The sequence below is a fragment of the Ochotona curzoniae genome, unplaced genomic scaffold (genome assembly GCF_017591425.1).
Source record: "Ochotona curzoniae isolate NIBS_2020 unplaced genomic scaffold, NIBS_Ocur_1.0 scaffold_3223, whole genome shotgun sequence".
Classification (NCBI taxonomy): domain Eukaryota; kingdom Metazoa; phylum Chordata; class Mammalia; order Lagomorpha; family Ochotonidae; genus Ochotona; species Ochotona curzoniae.
This window is the reverse complement of record NW_024467108.1, coordinates 2,492,338-2,507,481: the sequence shown is the minus strand read 5'-3', so window position 1 is coordinate 2,507,481 and position 15,144 is coordinate 2,492,338. Positions and strand designations below refer to the sequence as shown.

The 15,144-nt window shown below is 52.3% G+C and overlaps 1 protein-coding gene across 5 annotated transcripts in view; it reads left to right on the top strand.

Annotated features, from left to right (window-relative positions):
• The window catches only part of CLPB (caseinolytic mitochondrial matrix peptidase chaperone subunit B), a 136,689-nt gene that overhangs the window by 109,604 nt on the left and 11,941 nt on the right, over positions 1 to 15,144 (top strand). For all 5 annotated transcript variants that reach the window (XM_040964433.1, XM_040964429.1, XM_040964432.1 and 2 more), the window contains one exon: positions 7,535 to 7,649. In XM_040964433.1, coding sequence (XP_040820367.1) covers positions 7,535 to 7,649 — 115 coding nt within the window. The remainder of the gene's footprint in view (positions 1 to 7,534; positions 7,650 to 15,144) is intronic.

Sequence of the window (15,144 nt, the reverse complement as noted above, 5' to 3'; positions counted from 1 at the left end):
TCTTTCACTTTCTTTACTCTGGGGCAGCTGCTCAGTCTTCTTGTGGCTTTCAAGACTTTGACATTTTAACAAACATAGCTTGGTTATTTTGTGGAATATCCCTCATTTGGGTTTACCTAAGGTTTCCTTATGATTCAACTCAGGTTATGTATTCCTGCCAAGAACACCCTCTGGTGTTTATTTTCGAAAAGTTCACTAGATAGCCCTATGGTAGAAATAGGGAGAGAAAATGTGTGTCTTGCACGTCTTCTCCTTGGGTAGACCATGGTCGTCCCGCAGGCAGGGCAGAGGTCAGATTTCGTGTATGAAGTGCAGGCTCTGCAGTCTGACCACAAGGTCCATGCTCTGTCTGCTACTGTACAGAGCAGATACCATCAACTTTATAGGCCATTAGGATTAAAACAGCTGGTCCCAATTCAGGCAAGACCCAGCAATGGATACTACAACTAGGGAGTGGAATTTTGAGAAGTAGTGGGGTTTTTGTACAGTGTCAAAGTCTCTTCCCACCAGATACTTACATAACCAGAGGGGAAGGTGATAGTAGAGAAAACTGGCACACACCAGCTTAACCATGTGATCAAGTAACCATCACCAGTTATGGGGTAAATCAGCATGGGGCAAACACTACATTATTTTCTCACTTTAGATACCCCTTGCTCCTCTTAACCTTCTCTTACCAGTCTTATCTCTGGGTCAGTCTCACTATTTGCAAGGAGTGACATGGTCAGATTTCTGGTTAAAAATATGGCTGTGTCAGCACTGGAATACCAGCCTCATGATTCGCAAGTCTGACAGGGCTGACACCTGCTCTTTGTCTAGCCTTCTTCTCCAGGGATGCATACTTTATGGACTAGTTCAAGATCCTCTCAATCCCTTGGGAGCCTGCCTCATCCCCCACCCCTCATGTTCCCATCTGCTCTGCATCCCACAGGCTTCTTTATTGGGCTCCAGGGCTGCTCTGTTAAAACCCCTGCCTTGGGCTTCCTCCATCATTCCCTATACCCCATTCTCATCCATTGTTCCCTGGTCCCCTTTGTTGGCCTCCCTATCCAGCTCTGTCACCCTGCTTTAGGTCATGGCAGAAGCTCTGACTGGCACAGGTTAGGATCTGAATCAGGGAGTCAAGAGTATCTGCACCCATGTCTGGGAGCAGCGGATGGGCTCTGTGGGCCCAATGGGCCCAGCCTGCCCCTTGAGACTGAGTGCAGCCTGGCGTTGTCTCATCCCCTTCTGCAACTGCCCTTCTCATTCCTGCTCAGGGTCTTCGTCCTATTCCCTCAGCCTCGCTGCACTTGCACTGCTGGGGTCTGCCTGACACCTGTTTCCTGAGGGATGCCTGGCAGTCAGGATCAGGAAGCCTGCCACATCCCTCCTCCTGGTGGCCCTCCCTGCAGAGCCACTCAGCCCAGCCACCCTCCTCTGAGCAGGGTGAGCCCAGCTGGGCTTCGCCCCGGCCTCCCGGCCCTTTCCTGTAAATGCACTCACAACCAGGAGAGGTGCCATATTAAATCAAGACTGATGGAAACCAGTGGCTGTGATTATCCAGCCAAGATGCAGCATAGGAAGCTGGCTGCTGCTGGCTGCAGGTGAGGGTTTCTGAAGTTAATTGCGTGTGGCTTTTATTAAGATGACCATTCCCCAACTCCTGTTCTCCTGGTGGCTCCCTCATGTTGCCTTTCTCAGGCCAGCCCCCTCTGCCTCTGCAGGCTGTTCTACCTACCTTCCCTTCCAGCAGAGCCCTATCAAGCAGAGCCTTGAACTCAGTCTGTATCCTTCTTCCCCATCTTCTCAAAAAATCAGGATAATAGAGTCTACATTTATTAAACCCTTGCTGAGCCCCTTCTCCCATCCTTTATTCTCTTCTTCCCAAATAGAATATGTACGAACAATATTTTCCTTCTGGTTTCCTGCACTGGCTGAGCTCAGACCTTTGAAAGTCATTTATTTAGTCAATATATTTCTTTTTTTTTTTTTTTTTTTTTTTTTTATTTAATTTTGACAATCCTTACAAATTTAATTGGGGTAAAAAAGGGTCAAGGTCTAAAGGGGGATATAGAGGAAGAAGCCCCACCCAATCTCCCGCCCACCCCAAGTCCCGGGAGTGGGGTGCGCTTCGAGATACTCGATCAAGTGGTTCCAATAGTTCACTATCCATGGGTCGTTGCCTGTCTCGCCACCCCAATCATGATGTGGTCATTGAAGAGTTCGTTGATTGACACAGTCCCGTCTAGGGTCTCCATTTGCCCAGTCTCTGCTGCCATCAGATGGCTGAGGTTGTTGCTTGATTTGTCCTGTCTTTCCCTGGTTAGGACTCCGAGTCCGGTGTCTCGAATGGGAAGATCCTCGAAGAAATTTTGAGGTATTCCCAGTCCAGATTCCTGCTGTTTTAGTAGCATAGGGTCCGTCACAGTCCACTGCCCCGGACAGCTGGCGGCTGCAGTTGCTGGGCCGGTTCTGTCTCCACCCGTGTCTTCTTACAGTCCCGCCTGGTTCCACCCTGGACGCATTTGTCCCTCGCACGAACTAGTAGGAGTTGCAGCCCAGTCAGGGCGGCCCACAGTAGCCTCAACCAGGCCCACCTCCTACCCTGGCTTGCCAGTATATATGGCATACTAGCCCAGTCTGTCCCCGTTACCCTTCTGTTGCTACAACTAAGCCCGACAACCCTCACCAACTCTGGTTGTAGCTTACTCCAATGGGATTGGTCAGCCTAGCCTGGTTATCACCCAATCTGGTCCCCATGAGGTGCACAGGCGCTGTGTCCCTGCCTGGTCTAGTCTACCCCCCACCCAGCTCCCGCTCCTCAGTGTAACTTGCTGTTCAGCTAGGGAGCCTCCCCTTTTTCTCCTGTCAGCTCTGCCGCCTCCCTTCCTGGTTCTCACTTGTGTTGGTTGGGTGCTGCGGCTGCATCCGGCTCAGGCTACCTCACCTTGGCATTCCAGCCTGCGTGTTACTTTTGTTACGACCGGACCTGGTTCGACCCACATTCTGTTCTGGCGGTCAGATTTACCAGTGGATGACATGAACAGATTCAGCCTGGTCTGCCCCCGACCCAAGCCAAATGCATGCCAGTGGGACACTTTCAATGACCTCTTGGCTGTTGCCTTGCAAGTTCCTTGTGCTGACCTGCAGGGTCTGTGTCTTGCCAGAGGAGTTGCCTGGGCTCCTCCATCAGAACCCCTCCATGTGCCAGGTTTCGCGCATGTCAGTGGGTCCATGTGCCAGTTCGCCTCTTGTCCTTGTAGGAACAGTGGTCTTTCCTAACTGGCCATCATCCCGTTCTGGTTCTTGCTGTAGAGTGTTGCAGCTTGGCCATGGTCATCCATGCCCCCATATGGCTTGTACATGGCTAAGTTGAGGTTGGGACCTAGCCTAGTCCGCCCCACATCCACCCTGGTACTCCAGAGCACCAGAACGTGTTAGTGTCTGGCCCGGCCCGGTACCTCTTTTCCCAATCCACATTTGTGCCAAGGGAGAGGATAGCTGTATCCAGACCCTGCCGCAGCCCCGTCCACCTGTCATGACCTCTGCCTTAGACTCTGTGGCTCAACTTTGTGCTTAATGTGAACCAGTTGGAGCCAAATCCAAGCCGGGCATGTCCTGTGTTGCACCCTGTGTTCCAGTCATACTAGTGGGCTAAGGTTTGCTTAGTCCGAACATTCATCTCTCAGTCCCGCACTTTCATTAAGGTTTCATGTCCCGATTCCTGGGAATCACCAGAAATTAGTGTCTCACCTACACTACCGCTGGTCTTACTTTTGGGTGTCCCAGAGCACCTATTTCATATCCTCAAAACCCCAGAGCTCGCCGCTGGGCGGCCAGCAGGCAGAGCCTGGCACCACTTGGTGCACTGGCCGCCCAAGGCCTGGGTCTCTGCCCCCGCCTCTCAACCGGAAGGGTCATTCCCATGAAGCGCCACCCCCAATGGGAGTTTAACCCCGCCCCTGCCCGGACATTCGAACCGCCCAGCCTACCCTGCCGTCAGCCCAAAGCTGACGGGGGTAGAGGGGAGCCAGGTTTTGAACCCCAGCTCCCTCGCCAGCCCTCGCGGGTACTTACTCGCGAGGGGGCTTAGTTGCCCCCTGGCTAGGGGGATGCCGGCGTCCCCGCCTCCGCCGCAAGCGGCGGAAGCTGTGGCTGGGAATCCGGCATGGTTCGCGCCGGAAGGAACGGCTCCCATGGGGCGCCACCCCCAATGGGAGTTTAACCCCGCCCCTGCCCGGACATTCGAACCGCCCAGCCTACCCTGCCGTCAGCCCAAAGCTGACGGGGGTAGAGGGGAGCCAGGTTTTGAACCCCAGCTCCCTCGCCAGCCCTCGCGGGTACTTACTCGCGAGGGGGCTTAGTTGCCCCCTGGCTAGGGGGATGCCGGCGTCCCCGCCTCCGCCGCAAGCGGCGGAAGCTGTGGCTGGGAATCCGGCATGGTTCGCGCCGGAAGGCTATTTAGTCAATATATTTCTTAGTATAAGCTCTGTATTCCGCATTGGGTAAAGAACATGAAGCAATAACTTTCAGCCTGGTTCAATGTGTCCTGTATGTTTTTATCAAGAAATTTAATCCATTCTTAGAGGATTTTCTAAATCAGCATAGGTATTTGGAACTTAGGTTGGGGAAAATCAGATGTGATCAGAAATTTAGACCATAATTTGAGCCATTCCTAAGACCATCTAGAATACTCCTAAGGAAGAGTCCAGCATGGTAGCTCAGTGACTACATCCTAGCCTTATACATGCTAGGATCCCATATTGGCACCAGTGTGTGTATGGGCTGCTCCACTTCCAGTCCGGCTCCCTGTTTGTGCCCTGGGAAAGCAGTAGAAGCTAGCTCAAAGCCTTGGTTTCCTGCACCCACATGGAAGATCCAGAGGAAGTTCCTGGCTCCTGGCTTCAGATCAGCTCAGCTCCAGCCATTATGACCTCCTGGAGAGTGAGACAGCAGATAGAAGATCTTTCTGTGTCCTCTGTGTAAATCTGCCTTTCCAATAAAAATAAATCTTTAAAACAAACAAAAAAAGGAAACAGGTAAAAAAGAAGAAAGCTCCTAAACAACCAACCACCCCACCCCAGCCATCCAGCTCACCCTTAAAGGGTTCTACCCCTTGTCCAAGAAAACAGCAGGAATGCTGTGCAACCTTTAAAGTGACAACACTGAAGAACTGTAAGAGGTGAATGAAGATGTTTACCTGGAGAAGTTGTAGGTAGGACTTGATAGTCACACCCTAGTCAGTAGAGAGGAAAGTCGTGTTCAGCCATACCTGCAGTAAAAGGAGAAGGCAGGTTCAGTGAGACTGAACAGCACAATGAGTGGAAATACTTAGAGGCAAAATTCTCCACATAAGGAAAGCTGACAGCCAGAGGTGAGCTAGCTCTGAAACCCAGTCAGTGTTGAGACTGTCTCCTGCAGAGGTAAGGTCCCTAGAGCAGGGTGCCTCCAGGGCCATTCCTGAAGCACAGGAAGCATCCTTTGGACTTGGCACTTCATTTCATCTATGGAGCTCTGCTCCTGATTAAATTTACTGAAGGGGTTGCATGATTAGATGATCTGTTACCAAATGTAAGTAGAAGAGAAGGAGAGTGACATGTGTCAAAGGTTCAGAAGGGCAAGGCACTACACTAATCCTTGGAGTCACTCGGGACCACCTGTTACACGCACGTACGCTTTCTCTGGGCCAGAGACTGTAGCACACTCTACACCATTCCCACACTGCATCCTCACCAGTGTCCCACAGAATCCTTCAAGATGAGCACAATTGCTGTCCCTGTACAGTGAGGAACTAGGACTCCAGGAGGGGAATTCACTGCCCCATGTTCCTGCAGAACTCACTTCTGCATGAAGCGAAGCATCTTTCTGCCTCACAGCCTATCTCAGCTATGACTCAAATGGCAAGCCAAATTCCAGGTGTGGGGGAATTAAAGCTCACTGTGCATCGAGTACCGAGTAGAATACCTGGCACAGAGCTGCCACTCCACAAGTGGTGGTCCCCTTTTGGCTGGCAGCAGGTACTTACTGCCCTGTAAGCCAGGCCCTGTACCAGATGCTGGAGCTACAAAAATGGGGTAAACGTGATGCTAGTAACTAAGGATGGCACAGTTGAGTAACAAGCAGGAAGTAGGTTAAGTGTACCGGGGTCTAGGGGATGGGACTGCACAAAGCCCTCCCACAGGCTCTGCAGACATTGTGTCATTGAGAGGGTTGGTGAGTATAAAGAAGGTGTTAGTGGTGGGTATAGTGTGAGCAAGGGCCTAGAGGTCAGAGTACTGAGGGGAGGGGAGGAGACCAACTCGGCAAACCTTTGCAAGCCAGCTTCCCCTTCAGGCTCCTTGTGTGGCCAGCGCACCTGCAGGCTGATGCTGCCACAGCCAGTATGTACACATCTTACCATCAGAGCCCCCCGGCCCAGTGGACCCAAGTGCTGAGTGAGGCTGGGTGGGCAGGGAGGAGGAAGAGGCAGATATATAGCCAGAGTCGGCAGAGCCAGGTGATGTATGTGGCGCCTGAGGGAGCTGCGCAGTGGCACTCTGGATTCCAACCGGCAAGCGTCGCTCCACTGGGATCGGCGCCGAATTATTGCTCTATATGAAACCCAGGACTGATGGGAGCTTTCAGTTACAGACTGATAGCAACAGCCAAAATTGGATTGTTTGCTATTTATTTTTTTTAACTTCTGTCAAGGTCACTACCGTAACAGGAAAACACTGCCCAAACAGCAGGTATTTTTCATCCACTCTGCCCGCAAGAGCAATCTGCAGCTGCAACTTTCATGACAGGGCCTTACCTTGATGCCTCTCCTTCTAGAAAGATGTCAGTGTCACAGAAGCCTGGGGGAAAGGAGCCTCCCAAAGACCTGGTCCCTCCCTGCCAGCCCACAGTTGGCTTCCTTTCCCACACCCACTCCAGCTGCAGCCCTCCACAAATGCTTGGCCATCAGACTCTTGCCCTGCCCCTCCCTGCCAGTCCCCCAGGTCATCCCAGTGAGGTCTCCAGTCTTCATGCAGCTTGTTTCCCATGAAGCCCCTCTCCCACTGCTCCACTTTCAGTACCTTTCTCTCCTCTGCTCCTGTACCACTCTGCTTAGCTACTGTCTCTTAATTCAGGTTTGCTAACATTTACCAAGTGTGCCTATTGTGCCAGGACATGTACTAGGAGAAGCAAAGATCAGAAGTAGAGCCTGCCCTCAGGGAGCTCCTAATTGATGGAAAGGACAGGCTTAACATTATCAGCAAACTTGGTAGTGGTGTTTTTTCCACTGAAAGGCAGTCCTAGAGATAAGCTTTGAAACCACAGGACAGTGACTGGTTCAGCATTGGTAGTACTTGTGTGCAGGCCTCATCTCCCCTCCTGCTCCCTGGGAGCTCCCTGAGAGTCAGGCCTGGCTCTGTCTCTCTCTTACTGTGACCAAAAACTAGACCAGCCACAGTGGGCCAACAGAACCTTGAGACCCAAATCTGTGTGTCCCCTAGAGTTGCAGGATAGAAGAGAACTGGAGTCCTTTCTAGGCCGACACCCCTGAGCCATTTGTCATCTCTGCCCACAGTACCAGGAGAAGCAGCGGAAGCGTGAGGCTGAGGAGCGACGCCGCTTTCCCCTGGAGCAGCGACTGAGAGAGCATATTATTGGCCAGGAGAGTGCCATCGCCACTGTGGGTGCTGGTGAGTACACGGAGCACCGCACAGTGTAAGAGAGACGCCGTTGGTGATTGTGGAGTGGCGTGAGCTCCACCTGTGCTGGGTCAGTGACCCCTGATGGCAGCCCTAAGAGGGTGGATCTCGTTCTACAGATGAAGACCTGAGGCCACACCTATATAACTTGCTCAAGGCTGCTTAGAACCTAACTCTGAATTTTGTCTGGATGCAACTGTCTATGCTGGAAGAACTAAGGAAGTGGGGGGAGCGGGGACTATCTGTCACTGATAAGGTGGCTTCTGAATCAGAACTACAACTCATATCCCTGTCTGCCAGGCCAGGGCTCTTCCATCACTTCCATGTCTCTTGGCAGCAGCAAGCTCAGTTGAAGGAAAACTGAATCATTTGGGGGTCCTTTTCTTTTTCTCCTGGAACTTTTACTCTCACTCTGACTCCCAGGGACCAGGGTGTTCTCTGGTATAGCCCTAATCTAATGGCCCTCCTGCCTGGGCAGGCCCTCTGGACAGACAATGCAAAACTAGGGCTCTCCTGATGTCAGTGGCCGTGGCTCTGCTATTCGCCTCTGTTCATGCCTCCTTGAGGGTGATTTCCCACTGATGGGTGAGGGCAGAGGAACTCTCGGCCAGGTGGAGACAGAAGAGACTGGCTCTCTAGGCATGCTGTCTGAACCAGCAGCATCAGCATGCTCTGGGCACTGGTGGGAGGTCAGAGCTCAGATCTCCACCAGAAGCTGTGGAATCCCAAACTCTGGGAATTGTGTTATAGCAGACCTTTCTGACAGCTGTAATGCCCAGTTGAGATTTACAAAGGCCTGCTGCCCTAAGATGCCTTGCTCACTGAGACAGAGCCCTGAGCTGAAATTATAGCTACTCTCCCCTCCCACTGGAACATTCTGGGGCAACACTGTCAGCCCTGGAATGCCAGTTACTGGCAGGGTTCACTCCACACCACACCATACCCGACCTGATCTCCATCATCTATACACACTAGTGAGTCTCCCCCAGGGGTCACGAGCCCACATTGGAACTCCAACCCCAACAGCAAAAGGAGCCCACAGACCAGAGCTGCCTCCCCATCAAAAGGCCAAAAGCCTGCAGCAGGTACACACGGGAGCTGGGCAAAGGTGTTTGGAATGCACAGGGCCCCACTGCTTCAGACTGCAGCAGGCTCTTCTGTCATGTGTGGGTATGGACAGCCACCCACAGTGACACATGCTCCTTTGCCATGTGTTGTCTGAGGGAGAGGAAGAGGAAACGGGGAGCTCTCATGGGTTGAGAACAGAAGTCCTCAGAGAGACCACACCTGGTGTGAAAGTGTCTCTGGCTGGAGCCTCATGTGTTCTAAGGCCAGGGCCGTGGCTGCCAGCACAGTGCTGTACCTCACCTTCTTGCACACACTCCTGACCAGCTGTGTGCCACTCTTAGCCTCTCGCTTCTCACCAGCTCTCAAGCCCATGCAATAATGGGAAGCTCACTGGTAGTAGAGTTTGTGAGGAGAACTGGAATGGGAAGGTTGAATCCAGGGCCACAAGTCCTGCCTTGAACCTGGGACTGTTCCCAGCTCACCTTGCCCCCTGGCCCTGCACTGACCTTTGAGGCATCCTACCTCCCCGTGCCTTTGCTATTGGCCCAGTGTGGATGGTTGCCTGCCCACCTCCCAGAGCTGTTGGGTGCACTCTCGGTGTTTCCTCTGTCAAGCTGCCATTTTGCCACCTGAGCCCTACCTCAGCTCCCAGGTAGAATGGCTGTCCAAGAAGGCCCTATGCTTTGTCCCTTGGGGCCTGGATTGTAGAGTTCTTGTCTTTGTAGGGCAGTGGCCACATGCCTGCCAAGCTGAGAAGCCCTGCAGCTGGGATACACTGGTGATGTTCAGAAGCCCACACAGTCCCCATGGCTTCTGGGCCCACACATGATGCAATCTCTGGCAAAGTCTAAGGCCTCTCTGGGCCAGGATTTGTGGTGTGCAGGTAGCACCTGGGACCAGAAGATGTCAAAACTGAAGTAGACAGAGGAGAGGTGCAAGAGTCTAAAGGCCAGACCAGGCCTCCGCAGGTCCCCTAGGCCAGTGTCAGATATGTGCTAGGACCAGCTGGAAGGAGCCTGGCACCCCATGGGTGCCATGAGGATGGGCAGCCAGAGAAGTGCCGCAGAATGAATTGATTTGATAAATGGCCATTTATTACCCTCACGAATTGGCTGAAACCAATTTCGGTCACATCAACCCCTGGTAAGTGCTGGGATATTGATTTGTGCAAAGTAATACAGTGAATTTATCAGTGTGATCCCCAGCTGCAGGGCCTCTAGCAAGGCCAGCGCTCAGTTACCACCTTACAAATGGAGGAGATAAAGCTGCAGCCCCTCAGCCCACACCCATGGCCTCTTGGTCTCTTATGGTCCTCAGATCCCAAGCAGGGCCATACAGTACACCACAGACCAGAGCCTTGTTGCTGAAAGTAAGGCTCTGCTTCCAGAATTCAGCACTGGTCACAGGGAAGGCAGAATGCCTACCTGTCAACAGACCACCCTGTCCTCCCTGGAAGGCAGTTAGCTCAATGGGAACTAAGGTGGCACACACTTTCTTGGCTTCATATCGGGCTTCCCCTTGACCCCGACTACCATCCCCTATCAAGTTCTGTCATTTAAATTGTTCTTAAACCTGACCTCTCCCCTCTGCTCCCACTGCCACCACCCTGGCGCAAGACATCAGTATTTCCTACCTCATCCATAGCTGTATCCTTTTCATTGGTCTCCCTGCCACCTTTTTTCCTCTGAAATCAGTTCTTCTCACCCCCAGGAGTGATCTTTAGAAAACACAAATCTGACCCTGTCTGTCGCGTGTACCACCACTGCATGGCCCTGCTGCCTCTGTCTCCTGCACCTGCAGTACCTTTCTCCTGCCTGCACATGATGTTGCTGCCCTCTCATCGTGCAAGTCTTTCTCTTCTGGCCCCGCTCCACCCTGGCTGGCTTTTACTTGGCTTCACTCAGTCCAGGAACAATTGACAGTGGACTCCTCAGGGGCAGATACCATGACTCATTCATTTGATTTGGTTTGGTTTCTCCCAATTTCTAGCCCAGCACCCTGTTCAGATTAAATGCTTAATGCAGTTTGTAGAATTAATTGATTTGGTATGGCCCCTGATCTGTCTCCGTGATGTGGTCTGAGGAAAGGGTTGGGCTGTAGCACCTGCTCTCGAGCAGCTCACAGTGTGATGGGAATATGACTGTAGTGAAATCCATCATCACAGCTGTACTCCTTAACCTCTGACCCCTTGGGTGGGCAGCCTTTCCCCAGAGCTGTCCAGAGAAACCTCCTTTAGGCAGCAGGTCAGCTTGCATACACCTGACAGCTTCTCAGAGCTCCCTCTGACCCACAGTCTCTGTGCCAGCAGCCACTGCACCCTATCTCAGTGGGCCCTGTGAAACCCATGCACTCGCTTGGGGAAGCCCTGCCACCTCAGCTGCTCTCCAGTTCTGGGCTCATGCTAGCTCTTGTTTCACTTCCATCAGTGGCCTCTCACAAAACAATCCTCTCAAGTCTTGCACCTCTCTGTGCCCCCTCCGTGGCCAGGTGTGATCAGACATGCACTCGGGACATCCCTGAGCTGTGCAAGAGCCGTGGAGCAGCAGTGACAAGCTCGCGGCACTGCCCACATCCCCCACGCACAGCATCTCTTCTGCTAGCCCTGCCTGTAGCTGCGGTGTTGGCCTCTAGGCTGCCTTCCCTCCCTAGGACTCCTCCTGGAACAGCGCCTTTCCACGTGTTAGTGGACCCAAGTCAGTAAAGCCCAATCCCATTTTTACATTGTCACTCAGCTGTGGCAGTGCCATTGAAGCCCTGCTAAGGGAGATGCCACAGCATGAATCAACATGTTCCCAGCGGAACTTAAAAGACTGAAGCAGCCCACTCAGACAACCCCACTCCCCCACTGCCAGAACCTTGAGCTGCCCAGAGGCTGGGGGCTGGGTTAGGGGGGTGGCTATTTGTTCTCCCTGGTTTTGCACACACAGAGTGTCTCCTTGTACCTCCACCTGCCCACCAGCCTCCCCCTCATCCTCAGGTACAAATGCCAGCCTGGTACAACTAGCTGTTCCCAAACAGCACAGTATACCCATCCACTTTGGACTCACAGCTTCCACAGCAGCATGAGCCCCGTTCCAGCCTCACTATGGGCTTCTGTAGCTGACACACAGCCGTGTGATAAATAGATGTGTGAGACTCTGGAAAGAGTTCTGTCAAAAACCCCAGGGTGGTTTTTGTGCCAAGGGATACTTGAGGCCAGACCTCACTCTTGTCTGGTGTAAAGTGGAAGCTGAAGTATCTGTTCTTCCTTCCTTGAGACTCTACAAAGACCAGGCCGTCAATTGTTCAGTCAGCAGTTCTTGGACTCTTCCCTGGCCTTGTTGCAGGTAGCCCTCTGGAAATCTAACCAGTTAGATGCTGCCCTCAGTGTGTGAGCCTGGACAAGTGAAGCCCCCTTCAGTGCCCCTTGAGCCTCAGTCTTCCAATGTGACATGGAGAGGGAGCCCCCTTCTCAGGCTTATCGTAAGGATCCATGACATACCCAAGCCAGTGGCTGCTGCCGCCCTGGCTGCCATTAGTTGGAGTTGTATCATTCCACACCATTTAATTTTCCCATTTTATAGATGAAGAAACTGAGACACCAAAGGAATGAGTGTTTTGCTTTGTCATTCAACTAGTAAATGACAGAGGTAGGATTCCAAGTTAGTTCCTATAACTCCTCCCCTCAGTTGTACCACCCACTCCATGAACACACACCATGGAATTAATGGAGTGGGTGTAGCATGGTGAAGTTCATGGAAAAGTTATATGGTCCAGTCATGACAGACAGCAGAGGACACTGGTAAGGGATGGAGCACAGGGAAGGCAGGTCTCCCCCAGCTTGTGAGGAAGCCAAGGAGCCTGGCCAGTGCTTGTAGACAAGGGAGCTGTGCACAGAACCCTGATACTGTGTCAAGGGCCAAGGCTCCTGAGGCCGTGTGTTGAGTGGCTAAGCCATACTGGAAGACTACAGAGGAAGTCAGTGTGCAAGGTGTGGTGGCCACAGAGAGCCTGTGGGAAGAGCTGACTCCCTGAGCTCCTGAAGTACCTACTCAGACCCAGGAGTCTGCCAGAGCTGGGCTCAGGGCCCGGCAGCTTCATGGATTTCCCCACATCACCCTAGCTTCTTTATACATATTTCTTCCTCTGTGCAATGGGGATCCAGTTCCCCATCCTACTTACCCCATATGATCATGGCAAGGCTGAGGTGAAATTACTTCTGCAGAAGTTCCTTAGACTGTGAGGTGCTAGTAGAGTAAATTGTGCTTTTGCTGGTCCACAGTGGGCACTGGCGTTTTGGCACATCCCACACAGGCTTATCCAGGTCTCTGGGCAAGCATCCCTGGGCAGGGTCCTCCAGGCGCCCAGCCTCGGTCTGCAGCCACACACATGGGGGCCTGCCTTCCCCAGCCCTCCGGTCTTTCCTTGCTGCTTCCATTTTTCATTCTGTCGGACTCCATCTGCTTGGCCGTTTTTCTCTTCAGATATTATTAGAAATATCCAGAGTTGTAATTGTTTAATGGTTGGCATTTCTCCTGTTTCTTGGGGGGTCCAGATCAAGCCCACCCCAGACTTGTACCCTGGGTCTGGCAGAATTGACCAGGGACAGCTGTGCAGTGGAGTCTGCCTGGCATTATAAAGAGCTGTCTCCCAGGTGCATTATTAGAAAAGAAGGGGGAGAGAGGCCCCGGGCAGAATGCAGTTCCACATTCGCCGTGGTGGTTTTCTAGCGCACAGTCCAGTGTTTGCAGCTCTTGGTGGGCTAAGAGGCTACCCTCAAAGGAAGGCCAGAGCAGGACTGTCACACCTCTTATGCCATGGGAAACCCCATCTTTACCGGGCCCCTTCTGAGCACTGTGCGGGTACTTCTCTCTCCTCTGGTTCTCTGAGGAGCCCAACTCTGGCCATGCTCAGCATCCAAGTCCCAACCCAGATGCCCACTTGAGGCCATTTTGGGGAGGGTATGGCTCCTTTCAGGTGACCCCTCTCTCACCTAGCACATAAACACACTTGTCTACACCTAGAATTCATGAAAGTCCAGCCTTTGCTGTTTCAATTCCTCAGTTGCCCAAATGCCCACCCTTACTCTCAGCTCCCTAGTTCTGTTCATGGGCATCAGGAACTTCCTTCAGCCAGACTTGTACTTCCGCCTCTGCATGCATGAGTCTTGTGGGCTTACCTCACAGTGAACCCTGCTACAGAACCCGGCCAGTTAGTTTGGGGAAGATACAGGCTATGGTCACGGGAGAGCGACTCTTCAACATCCCCAGCGAGTACCTCCTGGGAGGCACAAATGGCTCACCCAGCACTCATGGAGTTGCAGGGTTTCCATCTTGAGGCCAGAACGATAGAGGAAGTGGCACATTGGAAGTGAACAGGACCACAAGCACAGGGCTGAACTCCTAAGACCAGTAACGCAGAGCTTCATACAGGGATCCTGCCGCCCACACCACTTGTGCTCTTTCCTGAACCCACCTGCCATGCCGGCCACCTGACCTCGCCGAGTCCTCCCTGACCTCCACAGCTGCCTCTTTGAAACCCAGTCCCACAACTTAGCATTTACAAACCAGCATATACATCTCTAAGGCTGCATCTCTCCCCCTTGACAAGGCTTCCAGGCTCATCCACTAATACAGATCCTTGTGCTGATCTCTCCCAGCCCTCTCTGACCAGACCAGACATGCCATTTTGTCAGCTGACCCTGACATATGCCACGCTCTGTCCCTCTCCTGCTGCTGAATGCTGTGTTTCCATTAGTACAACCCAAATTGATACTTTTCTTAGCAGCCATGTGTGATATGTAAAAATTGACTTATTTTTATTTGAAAGGCAGCATTTACAGAAAAGGAGAGACAGGGATAAAGAGCTCTTCCATCTACTGGTTCACTCCCCAGATGGTCGGAGCTGGACCAGTCCAAAGCCAGAGTGCAGGAGCCCAAGAACTTGAGCCATCGTTCACTGCTTTTTCAAGCACATTAGCAGGGAGCTTGATTGGAAATGGAGCATCCAAGACTCCAACCAGTGTCCATATGGGATGCCAGTTCCACAAGTGGAGGCTTCAACTACTATGCCACAGCACCAACCCTGTCACACGTGATTACCAGACGGTCCTGTCCTCTCTCCACCAGCTCTATGATTTGGATGAGCCTCTATCTGTTGCCTCACTTTATTGCTCATATAATGGAGTTGTGAATACTTTCCTCAAAGTGTTTGTGTGAGTCTTGAGCAAACACACTGCCCCATGTCTGCATAGTATACAGTGTGTTCAAAATTACTCTTCTTTCTCCTACACTCTGCCCCCACTCTTGCACTTGGGCCATGGCTCTGGGCTTTATTCTCTTACTCCAGAGATGAACATTCAGTTCCCACCTTGGGTACTTAGCACCTCATTCTCTTGAAGAGAAGTCAGGTCTTACCCTAGAAGAGTTGAGCCCCTCAG